The sequence below is a fragment of the Bolinopsis microptera genome, chromosome 3 (genome assembly GCF_026151205.1).
Source record: "Bolinopsis microptera isolate Bmic1 chromosome 3, MBARI_Bmic_1.0, whole genome shotgun sequence".
In the NCBI taxonomy this organism is placed as follows: domain Eukaryota; kingdom Metazoa; phylum Ctenophora; class Tentaculata; order Lobata; family Bolinopsidae; genus Bolinopsis; species Bolinopsis microptera.
The window spans coordinates 4,944,735-4,963,413 of NC_087074.1; the positions used below are offsets into that span (position 1 = coordinate 4,944,735).

The 18,679-nt window shown below is 39.1% G+C and overlaps 2 protein-coding genes across 3 annotated transcripts in view; one reads left to right on the forward strand and one right to left on the reverse strand.

Moving 5' to 3' along the window:
- LOC134812866 (uncharacterized) overlaps positions 1 to 18,679 on the forward strand; it is a 912,489-nt gene that overhangs the window by 656,962 nt on the left and 236,848 nt on the right. The gene's annotated exons all lie outside the window — the stretch shown is intronic.
- The window catches only part of LOC134812854 (von Willebrand factor-like), a 33,807-nt gene that overhangs the window by 5,974 nt on the left and 9,154 nt on the right, over positions 1 to 18,679 (reverse strand). Inside the window, exons 1-11 of one of the 2 annotated variants that reach the window (XM_063820431.1) lie at positions 4,555 to 4,630; positions 4,384 to 4,415; positions 4,105 to 4,214; positions 3,779 to 3,960; positions 3,491 to 3,609; positions 2,925 to 3,067; positions 2,553 to 2,766; positions 2,118 to 2,230; positions 1,032 to 1,157; positions 509 to 878; positions 254 to 357 (exon numbers count right to left, since the gene is read on the reverse strand). In XM_063820431.1, coding sequence (XP_063676501.1) covers positions 254 to 357; positions 509 to 878; positions 1,032 to 1,157; positions 2,118 to 2,230; positions 2,553 to 2,766; positions 2,925 to 3,067; positions 3,491 to 3,609; positions 3,779 to 3,960; positions 4,105 to 4,214; positions 4,384 to 4,415; positions 4,555 to 4,592 — 1,551 coding nt within the window. In that variant the 5' untranslated portion in view covers positions 4,593 to 4,630. Of the gene's footprint in view, positions 1 to 253; positions 358 to 508; positions 879 to 1,031; positions 1,158 to 2,117; positions 2,231 to 2,552; positions 2,767 to 2,924; positions 3,068 to 3,490; positions 3,610 to 3,778; positions 3,961 to 4,104; positions 4,215 to 4,383; positions 4,416 to 4,554; positions 4,631 to 18,679 lie in introns of those variants that run through there. The other variant, XM_063820432.1, reaches the window with a different exon arrangement.

Here is an 18,679-nt window from a genome sequence, read left to right on the forward strand (position 1 = left end):
TCAGTGTGTAGCCAGTGTGTAGTCAGTGTGTAGTCAGTGTGTAGTCAGTGTGTAGTCAGTGTGTAGTCAGTGTGTAGTCAGTGTGTAGTCAGTGTGTAGTCAGTGTGTAGTCAGTGTATCCTAGACAAGATAAATTTGAAAAATCGTGCCACCAACACAAAAATAAGGTGACTTTTTAGATTCTATAAGTAAAAATGTTTGTCGGTTCGACTTGGCTAAAAGAATTGTGATAAATAAAACAATGTGCTCTAACTTTGTCCAAAAAGCAGTTACAGACGTCTGTCATACAATCCTTCATGGGACCACCGTTTCTATCTCCAACAGGTACTGCACCGTGACATTGCTTGAATGGGTCATCTAGGAAAAATGGGCTTAATAATTTATTCATACCCAGTTCTTAAGTTCATGAGTATCATCAGAGATTAATTAATTAATAAATTACAAATCCGTCCTAATAACTGTAAAATGTTCAGCGAATTTGATGAAAACCATAATTGAGACCACTTACTCAAGAGAGCAGAGCAGATAGCCTCAGCTTCGTCGTGTAGGTTTCCGACGTCTCTACAAACATCTGGTGGGAGAGGGGGAGCAGGACAGTGTTCATCGTACCCCTGGTACGTTGTTCCCAAGCTGTTTGCACTTCCTCCCGTCAGATCATCGTTAGGGTTCGCGTTCCAGTTCCCACACATACCCTCCGTTATATCAGCACAAGACCCGTGGAGCCACATTTCAGCGTTGATATAGACACCACCGTTGGTAGCACGCAGACGCACGGATGGATCTCTGCCCTTGTTGTACAGCCTGATTTCAAGTTGACCAGCGTTGATGATTTCTACTCTATCTCCGTTGTTGTAGTTTTTAATGTAAGGAAGTTGTACCTGGTAAGTGGTAAGTTGAATATTTGCGGATTAAGAATAAGCCCACTTTTAAAGTATTAACAATGTTCTAATACTTGAGGGGGGGGGGTACAGTCCCTCTAATACTTAACAATCATATAGATTCGAAAAATTTAAATTTACAGATTTACTCACATTAACGTTATCGACCTTTGACAAAAAACCTCTCTCGATAGCAAATACGGTTCCCTTGAAACTCAGTTCAACTCTTTGTGTGTATGTTGGGGCTCGATTATGAAGATCAATGTTCTTGAAATATACCTGAAATAAAAATCAATCATTAGAAACATTTTACTTTGAAGGTAAAGGTAAAGGTAAAGGTAAAGGTAAAGGTAAAGGTAAAGGTAAAGGTAAAGGTAAAGGTAAAGGTAAAGGTAAAGGTAAAGGTAAAGGTAAAGGTAAAGGTAAAGGTAAAGGTAAAGGTAAAGGTAAAGGTAAAGGTAAAGGTAAAGGTAAAGGTAAAGGTAAAGGTAAAGGTAAAGGTAAAGGTAAAGGTAAAGGTAAAGGTAAAGGTAAAGGTAAAGGTAAAGGTAAAGGTAAAGGTAAAGGTAAAGGTAAAGGTAAAGGTAAAGGTAAAGGTAAAGGTAAAGGTAAAGGTAAAGGTAAAGGTAAAGGTAAAGGTAAAGGTAAAGGTAAAGGTAAAGGTAAAGGTAAAGGTAAAGGTAAAGGTAAAGGTAAAGGTAAAGGTAAAGGTAAAGGTAAAGGTAAAGGTAAAGGTAAAGGTAAAGGTAAAGGTAAAGGTAAAGGTAAAGGTAAAGGTAAAGGTAAAGGTAAAGGTAAAGGTAAAGGTAAAGGTAAAGGTAAAGGTAAAGGTAAAGGTAAAGGTAAAGGTAAAGGTAAAGGTAAAGGTAAAGGTAAAGGTAAAGGTAAAGGTAAAGGTAAAGGTAAAGGTAAAGGTATAAAGGTAAAGGTAAAGGTAAAGGTAAAGGTAAAGGTAAAGGTTAAGGTAAAGGTAAAGGTAAAGGTAAAGGTAAAGGTAAAGGTAAAGGTAAAGGTAAAGGTAAAGGTAAAGGTAAAGGTAAAGGTAAAGGTAAAGGTAAAGGTAAAGGTATAAAGGTAAAGGTAAATCATGAATAAGTCTCGAAGTGCAAAAAGGCTATTATCGACACACTCTTATTTTTTCAAAAATCATGTAAAAATAATATTGGCATTAAAAAGTCGATCTTGGCCAAAATTCATAATGGATGTCCACTTCCATAGAAGATAGAAAATAAAACTTACATCAAAATCCCCACAACTAGCAGCCTTGTAAGTACATTCTCCATGAAAATCAAAGTATTTTCCGTCAAACGACTTGTAGTGAGGATCTCCGGAGCTGACGCAATAAGCTGGTGCTGAAATTTATAAGGTAATTTATAATGTGCCATAGTTATTAGTTACCAAGCAATAAGTCAACAGAACACACTCTGAAAAGCAAACGAATTGTTCGTTATGTGTCCTTTATTGAATTTCATACGCATCAGCGAATTATTCATTTGTTTAATGATCAGCCCTTGATAATTGATAAAAAGAGGAGTCCAGGAAAGTGGATATTTTGGCAACATTACCGGCAGCCCCGGGACTCGATTCAATTTTTTCCGAACCCGGGAAACATTACAACCTCGAACCGACCTGATAACTCCGTCAATAGCTAAAATGTACTTTTAAAAAACCTACATTTGATACACTTGGACTCGCACTCCTCAGGATCTGTCCACTTCACAGTGCCTCCAGGACAGACCAGAGTGTCGTCACCACACGCACAGTTGATACCCGCCTCAGAGCAAGTACAAGTTTTTCCATCTTCTCCTGGCCACTGTTCTCCTCCAGAGTATGTTGTTCCATCTTCAGCAGTACAGCTTATAGGTGTACATACCTCAGCTCCTTCTACCTGTAAATGGACAGCCAGTTATTGGTTTATCTCTATACGTAAAATTGTAAGACTGGCAGAGATTTGGTACCGAGCAAATTCTTCTGCCTGTTATTAGAGGTTATAGCTATTATTTTGTACAAAGCTTAACACGTAGTCCCAAATTAGAAATTACAAACCTTGATAGTAGGCCAACTGACTACGGATTGGAAGCCGAATCCAACATGGCCAGGTGCTACAAAGAAGGGCTGCTGAGAGGAGATAGACTCTTCTAGAACACCGTCTATCCAAACTGTCTCTTGCTCATCTTGAACCAGAATCTCTGAGGGAAATGCCATAATGTGAAACACAATAATTTATCTTGGGGTGGGTTTCATGCTTGCTTAGTTGCTTGAGGGCCAATTTTTATTATAATAAGGGCGTAATATATTGGAAATGAAGATTGGCCACTGCCCACTAGTAATCGACCGCTGTTATTAATCATATTACCTTATATTATTGTAATATTAGCATAACGTTTTGGATCATCATCTCCCAGGAGGATAGAATGAATTAATCGCAAGCTTGGGTTCGGTCATATTTAGGTCATTTGATACCTGCTGACATTTGGGGGTGCCTGAGATCTGAGGCCCTCTTAAAAGCTTGTTCTATGGTCCTAGTTTGTTGATCTAAAGTCTACCGTACACCTCCAACTCGGATTTTACACAAATTCCGGGCTAAACCTTCCTTTTCCATCATCACTAACCTAGAGTCGCAGCTCCAGAAGCGACAGCGTTATTCGTGACTTTGCTTTGAGCGAGATTTTGTCCATTACCGCCAACTATCTTACCCATCTGAACATTGGCAGCTACTGGTACCTTCAATCTGGGAGAAAATGCATTACTTTTTGACGTCGTCAATATTTCTTTTTAATAATCAATCCATCGTAGTGGGGCAATATAGTAACTTAGTAAGAAAAGTCCGGGTTTTTATCGCCCCTCCCCCTCTCTCTCACCCTCCAGCATCTACATTTTCACATAATGTTTCGTCTCACCTCATCATTACGTAGTTGCCATTGTTATCGTCCTCCATATTAAAGGTAATACCTCCGAAGGGTCCAGCTCTGGCACTTGAATCGCTGTTAGAGAAACGGGCCTTGACGTAAAAGTCCTTGCTGGTGTGAAGTCCCTCCCCAGAAAGCGAGATAACACAAAACTTGTTAGCTCCTGCTCCAGACTGGATAAATTAACTTATGTTATATATTATAGAAGGATACAAGTGTGAGAACACTCAAAATAAACAATGCATCACGTGAGGGTGAATGTGACATCTGTATTATGTTTCACGTGATAATGTATAACGTGATGAAACGAACATTACCTTGGAGTTTGAAGTTCCAATGCTCCATACTCCGTTTGCATAAGAGCTTGATGTCACACATCCCTCAACAGACGATGTGATTTCAGTGAGTGGAGCACAACTCCAGTCTCCTGTTAAAATGATCAAATATGAAGGATTGGATAAGGGATTTAAGTCAATTATAATTGAAAACTCCGACGTTGATAAAGCATTGGAATTGAATCAATGGACATAAATCATATGAATTTAAGGATTACTTGCTAAATGCATGGTTGTAAAACTAAAGATTACACTTCTTACCTGGAGCATTTTTAGCTAATACCGCTGGTAATCTGAAAGGTTAAGTTTTTAGGTCAAAAATAAACGTCAAGAATACGTTAAATTCAAAGGCTTTCATAGAATCAAATTTAATCAAAAAGTATTGTAATATTCCCATTAACTAAAAGGTTCTAAAAATAAGATACAACTTACAAGCCCAGCAGAGCTGCTGCGACCAACACTAAAACCATCTAACTCTTCTACGATACAAACTGTTAATAAGTTTTGAAAAAGACTTGAAATTTTATAATTCTTTAAATTATATCATGTGATATAAAAGATTTTTGAGATCAAAAGTCAAGCTGAACTCAGTTAATTATTGTTTTGCCCAATGCTACGCTAATTAGCAGTATAACTATATGTATAACCAGCATTTCCTCAACACAATTTGCTATTTGTAGCTGTGAAATTAAAATAAAAATACAAATGCTGATAAAAATAAGGAGACCAGACATTAACCTAGCTGGTAAAGAGGTTATTCGGTGGTCAAATCTGTGTTAAAACATAAAATATACAAGATAAGTCCACCCTCAACTAACATTAAAAAGGCTGGTGCAACCTTCAACTTGAAACAAGAAATAAGCACCAAATAAATTACTGACCCTGTTACACCGAACAAGTTATTAACTAAAGTCTAAAACAGCATACTGGATTAACATCGTGAAGCAAGTGACACGAGTCTATGTGATCAACGTGTCGTTTGCTTATTCCCCCTCTGAGAGAGACAAAGCGGGATAAAGCCACCCCTTTCCGTGCTTCTTAATTGTACAAGCTTTGTTTAATAATTCTCGGAACTGTGGGGCTTACATGGATTCAGAATACACAGACTAATACATTATTAGGTATACGAGGCAGACCTCCTGATCCTGACAGGGCAGATCATGTGATCAGCCAATCAGTGACGATTGATTCATGGATACAATTTGATTGAGTTAGGAATGGGCTATACCTAGAGATCTAGAGTTCACATTACAGTTATGTACATAATGTACATAATACATTCCCCACTGAAGCACTGTACTAAACTCTAAAGGGATATTGCGTGAAACGACTATATGGTAAACCACTCATCTTCATAGCTGACTTTCAGCCGTGGTAAAATGTGTATTTGTTGGCTGACTTACCTATGTGGTCAGATGAATCTAATATCATTGATCACACAGTCTTCTAGTGGTAAGATAATAACCAAAACTCCAAGCTTTCCCATTTTCTAAATCCAGTGTGCATATCATACGGTACGCCTACTTTAGTTTGACACGCACTCTAGTTCGATACGTACTGTAGTTCGACAAACCCTAAAGTTCGACTTTGTCGAACTACAGTGTGCTACCTGGACTTTAGTTCGACACGTGCTCAAGAAAGATATTCATAAAGAAAAATTTATTAATTCAGAATATCTTTCAATTTAGTTTTTTATCGAACAATAATTTTGAGTCGCATATCAAATTTGATAACGTTCCGTGAGCCAGAAGTTACGGTAATATTATAAAGGACATGGACATGATGTTCTATACGACTACTTTACCTTCATGGGCCTATATAGTTATACCATATGAACTTGTAGTTGTTATCCCTAATCCCAATCATGAATCAAGGAATCAAATGCCTATGTGATCCGATAGCGTGCAGCAACGACAACAGTGAAGCAGCTATATGAGTAGCACCAGTGCTTGCCATGGGATCACCAAAGAACACGTAATTAATACCACATCGGCAATTTTTATTTATCATGATATTGGTTGTCGATATAAGCGGGACATAAATTTACTTAGGGATAATGTGACGTCACGTGAAGGAGAATGTGACGTCACGTGAAGGAGAATGTGACGTCACGTGAAGGAGAATGTGACGTCACGTGAAGGAGAATGTGACGTCACGTGAAGGAGAATGTGACGTCACGTGAAGGATAATGTGACGTCACGTGAAGGATAATGTGACGTCACGTGAAGGAGAATGTGACGTCACGTGAAGGAGAATGTGACGTCACGTGAAGGAGAATGTGACGTCACGTGAAGGAGAATGTGACGTCACGTGAAGGAGAATGTGACTTCACGTGAAGGAGAATGTGACGTCACGTGAAGGATAATGTGACGTCACGTGAAGGATAATGTGACGTCACGTGAAGGATAATGTGACGTCACGTGAAGGATAATGTGACGTCACGTGAAGGAGAATGTCACGTCACGTGAAGGAGAATGTGACGTCACGTGAAGGAGAATGTGACGTCACGTGAAGGAGAATGTGACTTCACGTGAAGGAGAATGTGACGTCACGTGAAGGATAATGTGACGTCACGTGAAGGAGAATGTGACGTCACGTGAAGGAGAATGTGACGTCACGTGAAGGAGAATGTGACGTCACGTGAAGGAGAATGTGGGTTAGTACATAATAGTTGTAATTACAATACAAGATACAAGGCTAGGTCACTCCCGGTGTTGGGATGGCCTAAGGTGCTTACTGCTTATCTCCGTTTCATTAACCCTAAGCCACTCTGTGCCACTATACTAGTATGCTAGCTGTCGGAGGGTTAGTCCTACGCGCCAGGGAGTGTGTATCACCAGCCGAAGCTGTATCAAATTACATTTTAGTAATTGGCCGACTTGCATCCGACCGGATTTGAACCCGGGCCGTCTGCTTAATTATAATTAAGATCATTGAAACAAACAAATTAACGGGTGATACTCGTAAAATATTTGTTCCGTCGACGAGTTCAATTTGGCGTGCGTCTTGGTAGGTTATAAACCTACAAAAACAAAACTCCACAGTGTAACATACTGATTTTATAAACTGTGGTTATATGATACACTTCTTAATATACTTTTGATTTGTTTGGAGAGGCGAATCATACACAGTTTAGGCTCTTGAATTCTTCGAATAAAATATCATCTTTAGAAAACCTCCTCAAATTAATACATAGACATAGTAATATAATATGTAGACATAGTAATATAGTAATATACATTAGACATAGTAATATAGTAATAATATGTAGACATAGTAATATAGTATTACTAATAGTACAGATGCAACACTAATCTATCGTCTCTGAAAAAATTAGGCGTTCAGCAATCAGCATGTTCAGAGAGAACAATATTGGTGTTTTAACATTGAATGGGCGTGATCTAAAATATTCGAATTTTCAAATTTTGGCGACGGAATCCTCGAACGACGAACAGTATGACATCTGTAAAGCAACAACTCTCAAATATAAAACACGGTGGTGGTAAAAGACCCAATATATGTGTACTGACCCCCCCCCCCCCCCCCCCCCACCCCTGTTATGAAGTAATATAATATCGACAGTACCCACAATAAATACTCATGATTGTTGATTGTAATTAATCAACGGTGTCCAATAATTCCACGGGTATCTACTATCTACTATCTAAAAGTTCTTCTGTGCGTAAGTGCAAGATGACTTCGAATAATTGCTAAAAATTCATTATTTTAACTCAAAAGGTCTAAGGAGACCCTTGCCCCCCCCCCCCCCCCCACCCGCGGTTTGCTTTCCACTTATCTCATGCTGTTTAACTAACATGTAATAATGTGTGTAATGTGCAAATTATCTTATTGGGAACTGATTGAGACAATTGATAACTACTGGTCATTGCCTAACTGACCTCAGACTCAATTGTTAATTAGCACAATTATAGACTAAGCACAATTGTAAACTCAGCGGTGCCCCGATTCCCGTACTGTATAAGTGCGACACGTACCATAGTGCGAAAACCTCCAAGATCGACACTGTCGCACTACAGTACTGAGTACGCTACCTGGACTGTAGTGCGACAGAGAATTTCCAAGGCCTCGAGGTACCATAAGCCTCAGCCGAACGATCCATGTGATTCCACCGAGTAGGTGGAATCCCAAAGCAGGAAGGTTTGTGAACTTGTTATCCCAATCAGAGATATGTCTTTATACGATGCGTGTGATAGGAATTAGGATCATCTACTGCTTACGACTGGGTGTTAGGATCTGACCTGAACTTGGAAGTATGACAGGATCTGGTGTCGCACTACAGTACGCTACCTGGACTGTAGTGCGACACGAACTCCAGTGCGAAAGAGGGAAGGATCTTGTCGAACTTCAGGTTTCGCACTACAGTACGTTTACAGGTAACTGGTACTCCGTTTTATAGATCTAGATTGTAGAGTACGCTTGTAAAGTAGGATAATTACAATTAATATTAATGATTATACTGAATGGTTCTGAAATTTCCAACCGCTGGTTGCTTGATATCAGAAAATAGTTTAAAGATTACCTAAACGTTTTGAAATTTCTGATCTCGTGCACCTTCCATTGAACCCTGTGATCTTATGATAAGGACCCGGCAATATTAGCCCTTGGATCACAAACAGAAAACTATTTGTCGAACTAAAGTACGCTAACTGGACTCTAGTTCGACACGTACCGAAGTTCGAAAGGGGTGATTTCTGGCGAAAGTTCGAACTATAGTGTGTGTCGAACTAGAATACGTGAATCCATATCATACATTATATTATAATGAATGTACCAAATAGTAAATTTATACAGATCACCGTCAAGAAATACTAATAATTTCATTAGCTTACTCGATCACGTACTCAATAGACTAGATAGACAATCACAAAAACACGTTATGTTTTATGGCGAAGCAATTATTGATCTTATTAAATATGACACTGATTCCTCAAGCCAGAACCTCATTGACACACTGGCAAATATGGTTTTGTTCAAACAGTTTCAAAACCAACACGAGTCACTGACCACAGTGCCACCCTTATTGACCATGTGTACACAAATAATATTGAAAACAAGTTGTAACGTGCTAACACTCGACATCTCCGATCATCTTGTAACACTGACCACTATAAAGCTACGTGCAGTACCACACACTCAAATAGGACCGATACCACAAAATACCGTGAAACACGTACTATTAATGAAGCCAGCAATGCTATGTTCAAGGAATCATGGGAGGAGGCGCGGGAATCAGGCTGTGCAAATGAACAGGATGATAAGTTCTCAGAAATCTACATGAAACAATACAGCACTGGCCACTGCATACCCATTAGTTGTAGTGAACGGTCGATTTTGACGTATTGAACGCACGTTCCAGTAACTTTTTAGTGAACGTTATTGAACGTTTATAGTGAACGTCAGTGATTATCAAAAACAAAAATTCATGAAAATAAACTTTTTGAAATCTCAATTTCTCCAACTGATAATTATCAATTTGTATTGTATTGTATTGTAGTAGTATTTTAAATACTACTACAATACAATACAATACAAATTGATAATACTATTTATGCTACTGAATGTAAACGTACTCAAGTTCGACACGGACTCTAGCTCGACAAACCCTAAGGTTCGACTCTGTCGAACCAAAGCGCGCTACCTGGACTCAAGTTCGACACGTATTAAAGTTCGACAAGATAACTTTGACTGTCGAACTAAAGTTTTGAAATCTCCGATCTCAAGCAACGATCCTTTACGAGCTTGTAATCTATTTGCTTGTTTGTTTTCCACTAGTCTCCCAGCTTTGGATCTGTGATGGATGTGATGGATTTCTTGCGGTCAATTTTATCCCTACATGGGCTCCCGGCCGTGCGTCCATGTAGGAGCCGTGGGGCCTTCCGAGTGATAGGGTTACAGTGACTGTTAGTAGGGAAAGTATGAAGGCTATATCAGTAGACACAATTACCGAACACAGGGCATTGGCTCGACCTCCAAGACAGGGTATCCGTGAGGACCCTGGTCGTAATCAGCTCTGCACTGCTCCAGTGTATCCTGATGCCTGAAATCTTGGACACTGCCTACGTACGGGGTAGACAGCCACCGATGATTCTGTCTGTGAGTTTTTCATCACTTCCTGATATGAGTCAGACCTCAGCTGGATCCTTCCTGTTTAGCTTCTTCTGAGCTTCCCGCTCGACCTCCTTCTTCAATCATCATCATCAGTTAGAGCTGCCGTGCTCTCGAACTTTCCCTTCACACTCCACCACGGCACCTCCTTTGAGCCCTCCTGCCAGGTAACACCGGCTCTCAGACATAGGCAAGCTTACCGCGCACGACGTATTTTTTTGTTTCGTCCTTTCCGTGTGTGCCGTTTTGTGCCACCCTCTCTGCTGTTCCTGCGCTTGCGCTCACCCGCTCTTCAGTGGGCTGTTCATTTGACAGAAGTTACTGGCTGGCACTCCAAACATCTTCTCACTCACAATCACCATCAATCAAATTCAAATTATGCAATCAATCCACGATCATATGATCAAAACACAAAACTTTGTAATATACTGTTTCTGTTTGAGATTTGAATAACGTTACTGTAATGTTTCAAATTATATTTTAAATTCAAAATGTTCAAATGTGCTGTTCAATTGTGTGTGAATGTAATCTCACTATATATAAAGCGAGACGATATATATCTATCCGTGCCATTTTACTGACACCACGGCATCGATTTTAACGCAAATTTCCGCAAAAACCGTAAAAGATATACAACTGAAACTTTTTTGACTGGGTCAAATGCTTTAATGGCCTCCAAATCAGCATGAAAAAATAAAAAATTGGCCAAGAAATAGGAGTTTTAGAGCCCAAAATTTGGTACCCCAAGTGGTTTCAAAAACGCGAATTAAATAGGCAATAATTATTTTAGTCTCTTGAGTCTTGACACCATTTTAGGGTTATACGGGTTCCTGCTAGTCTCTATAATCCATATCTATAAACATTTAATTGTCCTCATACTCATAATTCAATTGTTAGCTAGCAGAATTGTAGACTTAGCGGAGAAATAAAAGACTAACGTAATAACTCGTACTCCGTTTTATAGATCTAGATTGTAAAATACGCTTTATAAATATCTACCACGTACCACACTTTATATCATCACAAACGACTAGTAACCGAGTACCGGTCTAGAGATTTGGCAGCTGAATCGAAATCAGTCGGATATCAATCTATTTTCCTGTTAGCTAGACCAGAACTGAGTGGCAAAAAGGAGAATTAAAACTATACTGAAAGGTTCTGGAATTTATAACCGCTCACATGGTTGCTAGATGTCAGAAAATATTTGTATCTGCCATTGAACCCTGTGATCCTATGATGAGGACCCAGCAATAGCCATTGGATCATAAGCAGAAACTATTTGTCGGACTAGAGTACGCTACCTGGACTCTAGTTCGACACGTACCGAAGTACGACAGGGGTGATATCTGGCGAATTTAATTTTTCGAACTATAGTGCGTGTCGAACTAGAGTACGTAAATCCTACTGAACACTACTAGTTATAATTTATCCATACCGTTCAGAACGTTCCGTACATGCACTACAACTAAGGCATACTCCGTTAAGAGCAATAATAAAAATGAAATTATTTTGCAATAAACACGTTAACCTTACCAAGGAGCAGTATTACAAAAAACAATTTAGATAAATATCAGCCATCAGGACTGTTGATCCAAAAAACAATGGGAGATAATTAACGGCCTGCTAAAGAGAAAAAGACGGGGATCTGATCAGATCAGATTGAGGGATACTGACGGGACGATCCTGAGTACTAACTCGGCAGTCGCTGAAAAGTTCAATGGCTGCTTTTCCAGCATCGCAGCCAACATCAAGTCTCAGATCAGTTCCCGACAGCCTTCAATCCTGAGGGGTTCCAGGACTATCTGACCGGGTCATGTCCAACGTCTATCTACCTCGAACCTGCTGCTCCCACCGAGATTCATAGAATTATTATTGGCCTACAAAATAAGGCAACTCTCGATTCAAAGATTGAGCCTTTGAAAATAGCCAGTACATGCCAAAATTTTTATGCACCTTAGTAACAGTATAGTCATTAGTCAACACATCTTTCGTAGAGGGAACTTTCCCTAAAGCTTTGAAAACGGCAAAAGTTACACCTATACAGTATACACAAAAGAGGGTATAAACTCGACGTAGCGAATTATAGACCTATCTCGCTTCTGGGCTCGTTCTCAAAAATTTATGAAAAACTTATTCACAGACGCTTATTAGAATTTCTTGACAAGAATAACTCTCTTTAACTTTCTTTTACCGCATCAACATGGATTTCGAAAAAAGAGAAGCTGCCTAACTCAACTCTTGGACCATGAGATACTATATTGTAAAGCTTGAACAGTGGCGAAGAAGTAGATGTCATATACCTCGATTATGCCAAAGCGTTCGATAAGGTGGACCACAACATACTACTTGCAAAAACAAAACGTTACGGAATTCATGGAAATATGCTACAGTGGTTAAGTGAATTCCTAACAAACCGCCTCCAGACACTGACAGCATGGTTGTTGAAGGAACTAAGTCATCCTTCCAGCTGGTGATAAGTGGAGTGCCACAAGGTTCAGTGTTGGGACCGATTCTGTTCATTCTCTACAGTCTACATGACCAATTGGACGCACTGCTTATCTCTCTTGGAAAGATATTTGCTGATGACACCAAACTCATCGGCAAGATATTGGACCTGGCCACCAAAGCATCGCTACAAGAAGACCTCTTCAATGTTATTGCCTGGGCTTGAAGAAACAATATGCAGCTCAATGAAGCTAAATTTGAGATCCTCAACTATACGCTCAATAATTAGCTTCTGCTACGAAATCTGCCATTTACAAATGATCTGCTCAGTTACAGTCTTACAAAGTTACAACAGGTCAAAAAATTGAGCCTACAGAAACTGTCAGGGACTTGGGGTGATTTTATCAAAAGACTGCTCTTGGACTCCCCACATCCAGAAAATGATCCAATCAGCAAGCACTATGTCATGAGTCATCCTGGGTTCTAAGCGTCTTCAAGGACAGATCACCATTTCTAATGCTTACCCTCTTCAAAACCATGGTGCGGAGTAAGCAAGAATATTGATGCCCTGTCTGGAATGCAGCCGAGACCATGGACATAGTGGCTATAGAAAACGTTCAACGACAATTTACCCGACGCATTAACGGATGCAGTGGTTTAGACTACTGGTAACGTCTCACGAAACTCAATATCATATTATTGCAGAGACGTCGAGAAAGGTACATCTTGATCCACACATGGAAAATTCTCAATGGCCTGACCACAAATGATATTGGCATGCTGTTCAAAGACAACCCCCGACATGGAATAAAAGCTACTGTACCGGCACTGAACAACAAATCACAGCGCTCTGTGGCAACTCACTATGAAAATGCATTAGTAGTGAAAGCGGCACAGCTGTGGAATCTTCTTCCTAAAGAAATTAATTCCATCTCTACTTTGGACCTGTTAAAATCGTCACTGGCAGAATTCATGTCAACATTAACTAGGAAAGTAAAAAGCAGAATTTACGAATTGCGAAACGTTTTGAAAGAAATTCAGCTCAAGGATACAAATTTTTCAATATCTAAAATTGTTCTTCATCTCAAGTAAGTATAACTAATAAATTTTTCCGAATGACTGAAAAAGTCACACAACCAATCTCCATTCTCCCTAGCCTTTAGCTCTTTAGCAAAATCTTCTATTCTACCTTCTTGCCTTTGGGCGTTACAGTCAAGGTGATAGGGTCCGAAATATACTCTTTTCCTTTCACTGTGACCACAGCTCTGAGATGAAGAGTGAGTTAGCGAGCAAAAGGGTATTTATTTATAGTCCCACATAATGGGTATTAACATTAATAAAACAATACCCAGTATACAGTCAGATCTTATTTATAAAATAAACTTCATAACAAATTCCATCAATAGTTCCGCATATTATCTTTTATCCTAATTCATTAAGGTCTGGAATTAAAAAGTGATCGATTACACTTTTTAAACTAAACACTATGGCAGCCTACTATTATTTATACTGAATATAACTAAACATTTTTCACGGTCAACTAATCAAAAACGAAAATTAACACGAAAAATTATGTGATTTTCGTGTGCATCTATACCGTTCTATACTTCATGTGACCAATATGTGACCAATATATGACCAATATGTGATAAGGTACACAGTACAACAAATCAGTTTAAGCTAAAATCATAATATAAGTTAGTACAGTGGTCCACTGGTCCTCAGAACTCAGTTTTAGCATAAAATAACGCGTTTAACAGGGGCCGGGACCACGTTAAAAAGGAGATAACTAATTTTCGCTCTAAACTCAGCTCTGGTGTGGATTAAACATGCACATGGGGGCTATTATGCATTTTAGAGACTATATAAACATAATTGAAAAATCAGAAGCTGAGAAAGCATCATATTGATATATATCCACGAAGCAAACAAGATGGTGGGATGTTAATTCTTTCAAACTAACTAACTAACAAGGATAAGAATTTGAATAATTTCACTCCTAATGAAACAGTATACTTATTATCTTAAAACGAAGAAAATTTTAAACTTACACGTATGGACCACTCTGTTGAGGCTTTCGGTGATATGCAAAGTTACGCCTGAATATGTCGTTACTGAGCCTGCTAACCTTGCAGTTAGTCTTTATCTCATTCTTGTACAAACAGATCTTCACCTTTCTTCCTTTAACCGTCTAAGTAACGATATTTCAGCACAACAAATGATAAGCAAGGAAAACATACAGGGTGGGCCATAAGTCAGTGTGCAAACGTTGGCCTTAATAGCTCAGTCACTGAGTGCCCAATTGAAATAATTTGTTCTGGTATGACTTACTACAATAGTTGGTTCGTGCGTCAATTTTTTGGGAAAAGTACGTAAAGTGCGTTTGAATTATTTCTTGCGTTAAAAGTGCGTTTAAGTACATTTACCGTTGAATTCACCGTTTTACGTTTTTTCGTACGTTAAGTGCGTTATGTTTTAAAAGTACGTTAAGTGCGCACGAACCAACTATGCTTACTACCACCACTGGTTCGAGAAATTTGTCAAATCGAAACATATTTGTGTTCATTTTTTTCAAAAGAAGGTTCATTTTCGCATTTATTTAATAGTTTGGATAGACGGATCGAGCCAAATTTTATTGAATTGTGGTTGGCCATTTAAATTATGTTTGCCTTGAACAAAATGAGAACCGTAGCTTCTCAGGTGACCGAGATATGAACGTTAACGAGGTTATTCATTACGTGTGATCAGGTGATTGGTTAACCTAATCACGTGATTAGGATTACACACAGGATTAGGATTAACCTGGTTAACCACCCCGTTAAACATTATGGGAATCGTGAAGGCTGCCCAATTAAGATGTCGTGTCGCGGTGTCACATAATCATCCAGTCAATTTTGTTAACGAGATACAGAAAATGCTTGATAACTTCGTCATTTCTAATCCGTTTTGCCTCATATTTTCAGATCATATGCAACATTTAATACTCTACCGTCTCTGAAAAACATTAGATATCTAGCATGTTCGGGGAGAACAATATAAGTGTTTTAATATTGAATGGGCGTGGTCTAAAATATTCGAATTTTCAAATTTTGGTGACGGAATCCTCGAACCAGTAGGTACAGTAAACCATCTGCAAAGCAACAACCCTCAAATATAAAACACGGCGGAGGTATAAGACCCAACGTTTGCACACTGAATTTTGGCCCACCCTGTATTTAGAGCTAATACAAAGATTGATGAAAGCAAGGAGGAATTGGTGTGTCTAATGATATAGACGCATGCAGCCAAACACTGCATGTATTCTCCAATCTCCACCTTAAATGAAATCAAAACGCAAAGGAAGGCATATTTGTTGTCACGGGTATTTTGTTAACCATCCAATTTCCTTATGATTGTACTTAATAAGAATGTGAAAATTGATTGTTGCTGCAATTAATTTAATCCTCTTACCCCAATTTTAGTGTCGATACTCCACTCCAGATTACAAGCCTTCTTCTCTCCCTGTTTGCAGGTAAGGTCATCCACTTGAGACGTGATGGTAACTTCGTTCTCAACTCCTCCTACTTCAATATCTACAGAATCCTCCGAACCCTGTCCTTTGGCGTGACATGTACACGTTCCTTTGTCAGACAGTTTAGCTGGCTTCAGTATCAGTTGGCTGTACGCCTCTGAAGACGAAAAAGTCGTGATGATAATTTTAATAGGTTATACCTATAAAGAAGTTGCAGAAATTATTTTTGTTGGTTGTAAGATAGAAATTGAATAGAACATGCGAAAGATAAATTATGATGAAACTGAGCTCTGCACACCCACCCCTTAAAAAAGCTGCAATAACAACGTGCACTTTGTAAGCGAGTAATTTGCATACTCACTTTTGTTTCTAATCTTGACGTTGTCCTTCCCAGCTTTTAATCGCTTTCCGTTGCAAGTCCACCACAGTTCCGTGATAACGTCCAGTTTGTTGCACTGAAAGTAAGTAAATACTTTACTCGACATCTAATTATGAGAACAATTTACTGGTTATTGCACAATGTAGCCAATATACATTAAGTATGCTTTCAAATATTTGAACGAGAACATATCAAACTGATCGATCAAAACACGGTTTACCTGAAGTTGCACTGTTCCTCCCTCGATAAAATCTACAACTTCTTCTTCTGCCTCGACTAGGTCTTTTTCTTTGAGCGGTAGAGTCACCTCGAATACTCCTTCAGATGTTTTCCCATCCTTCTCCACAACACACTTGAACTTTCCCTCTCTCCTGGCGTCCATTTTCTTGACAGTCAAGGTCAGACCATCGTCGGAAATGGAATACGCCCTCCTCGCATTGGAAAGATCGTTCATACCTGGGTCGAACTTGAACCACTTAACATTGTCCTTGGTCACTTCCACACCGTTCAGTTTCACCCTACAACCCAGAGCTAAGGGTTCATCGACGACAGCATCAGGCTTAGGATTAACTGCCTCCACCCAGTCAGCAAGACATGTGGGACAACATTCTCCATCTTTCTCAACCTCGATCTCATCATCATCACATACGCGGACATGACAGTTCTTGTCTTCACACTCTTCCTGCCCCTTACCCACACAGCTGCAATCCAGACATTCTGCTCCCTTCTCGTACTTGTCTCCAACATCGTAGAGCTGGCCAGCATATTCGCACTTGCAGTCATCTAAACCAACACATTTCCCTTCCTGCATCATATGTCCCTGGCTACAGAAACATCCAGACTGAGACTTTATACCACCGTTAGGGTTTTGGCAGGATGGTGCTGGTTTAGGTCCCCTCAGTCTGAATACGGATCCTTCTGGACACTCAGGAATGCACTTGCTATCAGGGAAGTTGAGTTGCCACCCGTCAGTATTGATTCCCTTAGCTTTACACTCTCCAGCCAACTGTTCGAGAATGGGGCATGAGCAGGAAGGAGCCATACACAAACAGATCTGTTGTACTGCCTCTGTTACGAAGGGTTCTTGGTCCACAACATCTGCACAGTTTGAGAAGGGACTTTTCTTAAGAATGTTAGCTATATGTTCCTCATAACCTGGCTTCTCAGCTGTCAGATCACACATGTCTGGAGGAATCACAGGTTTAGGGCAGTCTGCTTCGTCATCTTGAGCCCATGCTGTCCCGAAATCTTCAACACTAGGGTTATAAATAATTATTATTGATATTCGATCATGAAAAATTTTCAAAATTATCAAAATTTCCAAAATTTCCAAAAAAACCTTTAAATAGTTTATTATGTCCGTCCAAAATTTAGAATTGTCTATGAAGTAAGGTAGTAAAAATTATTTTATAAAGGAGCAACATGTCATAGCGCTACAATTCATTATTCTATTTGGCACTGATGATTGGTATTGTTTTATACATATCATGAAACGGATCGTTGAATATTTATAAACATTATCCAATCAGGGGCTAAAGCCCTTGGTGGATATACAATGTGACGTGGTAAGTATATTGACACGGCACGCAAATGCATCTGTATAAAACCGCTGTGTGCGGGATATATCGGATAGACAGCACTGAGTGCACGAAGTGTTTGTCTTTGTGTAGTCCTGAAGCGAAGCGAGGGTCTACATTACATCTAAATAAATGGTTTGTTTTAAATGTCTATTATAAATACATATGATGAGTGTAGAGTTTGTCAATAGCAACTATTATACATAAGTGATGCAATCTATTAGCACTCACCATATTTAATCCCGACCCTTATCGCAATTCTTACTCAATCTCAACGACAAATCTATAATTAATACAACCGGAATGCTGCGTGGAGAATTAACACTAAGCTATTACTATTAATGTATCAATCCATTTAGCATTTGAAAAAAGATTTAGAGTTAGGGCTGCATAAGTTTTAATGATGAAATTGGCCATTTTGATTGTCCAGGAAAACCATCAGAACGAATATGACAATTTTATGCAAGAGATTTGGTAAGCGCCTTTGGTTGCTTTTGGTTTTAACACAATTAAATGATC